Source organism: Pteropus vampyrus, unplaced genomic scaffold (genome assembly GCF_000151845.1).
Source record: "Pteropus vampyrus isolate Shadow unplaced genomic scaffold, Pvam_2.0 Scaffold1000004938, whole genome shotgun sequence".
NCBI lineage: Eukaryota > Metazoa > Chordata > Mammalia > Chiroptera > Pteropodidae > Pteropus > Pteropus vampyrus.
This window is the reverse complement of record NW_011919340.1, coordinates 3,049-6,592: the sequence shown is the minus strand read 5'-3', so window position 1 is coordinate 6,592 and position 3,544 is coordinate 3,049. Positions and strand designations below refer to the sequence as shown.

Sequence of the window (3,544 nt, the reverse complement as noted above, 5' to 3'; positions counted from 1 at the left end):
GAAAGCCATGAACAAAGAGGTACACGCACAGTGCTTTATATTTTCAAACATGCTTGACGAACATTAGCAAAGCCAGGTAACATCTTTTAAATGTATAAAAGGAAAGACGAAATGGAGTAAGGCAATGCAAAGCTGACCACGTGTGTGTGTGTCTCTCTCTATCTCTCTCTCTCTCTATATATATATAGATAGATAGATAGATAGATAGATAGATAGATAGATAGATAGATAGATAGATAGACAGACAGATATAATATGTATTTAGATAGATAGATAATATATAGCTATATTATATATATACGTTTCTATATTCTGATCCCAAATCTTTTTGTGTGTAGTTATTTATATTTCCAAGGATACTGCTGTCTTAAAGATATGTTATCTTGTTCTACATCACAAAAGGAATTTTATGGATTATCAGTGCATATTTCAAAACCAAAATCTTACTCCTAATCCTGACACACGGCAAGGAACGTGTGATCTGTGTCGTTCACGACTTAAATTCTGAATGTACATAAACTTTCTGTTGAAAAGAACACTGTTTGAAAATGCAAAAAAAGACAAGATACACATTCGTCGATATTAGGAACATAGTTTAACAGGTCTTTCTAACTAGAAAGTGAGGAATCCACCTCAGAGCTCACTCGTGGGGAGGGTCGCGGCTGGACGTGGCCCTGGAGCGTGCTCTGGCTTTGTCAGTAGCCCCAGCCATGGTTGCCGCAGTGGCCCGGGCTCTCTCCTTCTCATCTCTCAAAAGCTCTTCATAATGGGGCGGGAAGTCAGTGGGGAAGGTATCATTGACCTTGCATAAAAAGTCCAGGACTTTCCCCTTGGTGGTTTCAGCTTGGGCTCTTGGGCCCCACAGGAACTCGAAGCGTGGAGGATCACTGCCGGGCACCTGCCGGTACTCAAGGTACTTTTCCTGCACCAAATTCTGGGTGATAATGTCCCTGGGCTCCCCCAAGATGCAGTGTGTCTCTTCATCGTAGACACCCAAAATATTCAGGAGTTCCCAGATCTCCTCCTCAGAGGCGCGGTTGCCATTCAAGAAGATCAAACCCAGCAGAGGCATCAGAATCACTTTTGTAGGAAATCGCAAGGCATTGCTCGTACTCTCATCCCTGCTGTCATCTAGCTTGCAGACAAGGGAATAGGAGTGACCGTTGGGCTTGACTTCCTTCAATTCTAAGCCAAAGACAAGATCCATGCGCTCAGAGGCTTTCTTGAGGATCTCGGGGAAGTGCTCCCTGTACCTTTTGTGGATGACTTTCAGCATGTCTCCCTTTTTAATGGGCTCATTCATTTTGTACTTACACAGCAGGAAGTGCATCAACATACCCGCCTTCCTAGTTAGAAGGTCGTGGCCCGAGCTCTCACTGGAAGGTGCAGCCTGGGAATTTTCACTCTTCTGAACACGGCTCTTGGCACGTACGTCAGATCTTCTGCACGAAACACCTGCGGCGGCACTGGCGGCAGCCGAGACACGTGCAGGCGCCTGGAGACTGCCAGCGACAGAAGAGCTCGAGGCACCATCCCCAGTAACAGGAGGGGAGGAGGCAGTGGCCTCTTCCTCTGCTGTCGCTGCCTGAGCACTCTTAAGACCTTGGGCCTCGGCTCTGTTCTGGCGGCGTTTCTCACGAGCACGGAGCTTACTCTTCTGACCGCGAGGCATGGTGGCTGTGGTCTCGGACAGCAGACAGGACTGTGGCCCACTGGGCAGGGGAGTTCGCACCTGCTGGATAGAGAATGACCTGAGGTGAGCACCTCCGACAGGTAGGATCGCCCTTGACTTCACCGAAGGCCTCCTTTACAGGTTACCCTGTGGGCACTGCTCTGGGAACCCACAAGGCTCCTGTTCTCCTGGCCACTCTGTCCCCTGACAATCCCCTAGGAGAACCATAGCACCCATCGTGAGAGCCTCACCCTGCCTCCTACTCACCCTGCCCTGGGTTTATTCAGGTGACGGCAGGCGCCGGCAGTGGGGGCCCCTGTGTCTGCCCCGTGCGGTCCTCTGAGTTCATCTTCTCTATTATCCTGTCTACACTGGGCAGGAACTGGGTACGCTCGCCTCTACCACTCTGACAGTGACACCTCAGATACCAAGGGACCTAGGTATATAAATGAAAGGCGGGTGCCTCAGTCTACCTCCCAATGACCCCTAATTGGGGACGTACTGTGCTGATGGCTGAGCAGGATCCTTTCTGTCCTGAGTGCGTTTGGATCCTCAGTTGTCAGTCAAGCTCCTCACCGTGGGTCCTTGCAAGGCTTGGCAGCACTCCCCTTTAACTGAACGGTGTGGCTGCCTTCACACTAAGAGCCTCACCTCCCTCAGTCCTGATATGAAGAGTGAGGGGCATGCTCACCCTGACGGCCCTCCCCTGAGATTTCTTGGGCGGACATCAACGGGTCGGGATACATGCTTCTATGATGTCCCCTTTATTCACGGTTGCTTGATAACCTTGAGTCCTTACTCAGATTCCTCAACTTGGGTCCAGGTACAGAACTGCTCATAGTAAGAGCCAATCGCTCTCAGTCCCAATAGGAGACAGTGAAGGGGACCTTATCTGACCAAGCCTGGTTTCCCAAAAGTGGGAGCTGCTGCAAGTAGGTGGAGGCCCTATGGCAGGTGGTCCCACACATGATCCCAACTCAAGGTCAAAATTGGACTCTGATAGGGTCTAAGATTTCTCCCTCTGCTGGTGTGGGACCACACCCCTCAGACCAAGACCTTCACTTCCCTGTACCTCGAGTGGGGACTGATGGGCACTAATGACCGACACATATATCTTTGAGGTCAGCCAGTGTCGAAAACAGAGAAAATTCACCGTGGCCCCCTTGATACGGTGGGGGACATTCGCACAGTCCTCAAGTTCTCTCAATGAAATCTGCCTTAACACTAAATTCTGACTCTTCTGACCTGAGATTGTCCCCTTTGACTGCGTCTCCTGCCTCCATGAGATGCTCGGGTAAGTGAGAGCAACTCCTGAGGTCAACATGCCCGAGGCCCCAGGGCTGCAAACACAGCTGGGGTTTTATGTGGCCCCCTTTCTGGGAGGGGTCCCCCATCCTCGCTCGGCGTCACAACCCGGAATCCTGTTACGGACTGGGTCCCGTTTGTCGCACTGGGCTTCCTCCACGCGACCAGGGCCCTTCCCTCCCTGACACCATCTCCACAGACAATGTGCGGACGCCCAGCCGGCCAGCTCTGCCCGGGGCCTCCGTGCTCACTTTGGGGGTTGTCGGGTACAGCCCACACCGCCGTTAGTCGCAGCTAGAGGGTAATTTAGCCGCTTTTTATCTGTTTCCTTTGCCTGGGGCCTCCCGGAGCTCACGCAGGGGCGCGGCTCCGCGCGGTGCCCTTCATGGGTAGAGGTCTGCTCACAAGCACTCGGGGCCCTCATTTCCCACCCAGTTCGGACGGGGATGTCCTCCATCTGTCCAATCGAGGCACTCCCGTAGAGGAAGCCCTTCTCCCTAACACACTCCAGGCCCAATTCAGGCCCCGTGCGGTCCGGCAGAGTCCGCTGGGGCCTCACAGGGCCGG

The 3,544-nt window shown here is 52.3% G+C and overlaps 1 protein-coding gene across 1 annotated transcript; it reads right to left on the bottom strand.

Moving 5' to 3' along the window:
- Positions 1 to 640: 640 nt before the first annotated feature.
- LOC105311561 (melanoma-associated antigen B2-like) lies at positions 641 to 1,672 on the bottom strand. The gene has a single exon (XM_011387536.1). It carries the CDS (start codon positions 1,670 to 1,672, stop codon positions 641 to 643), a length of 1,032 nt encoding a protein of 343 aa, XP_011385838.1.
- Between the last annotated feature and the right edge of the window lie 1,872 nt (positions 1,673 to 3,544).

What these genes read in the sequence shown, in the direction of transcription:
- LOC105311561 (XM_011387536.1), bottom strand. Translation starts at nt 1,672, where the DNA reads ATGCCTCGCGGTCAGAAGAGTAAGCTCCGTGCTCGTGAGAAACGCCGC.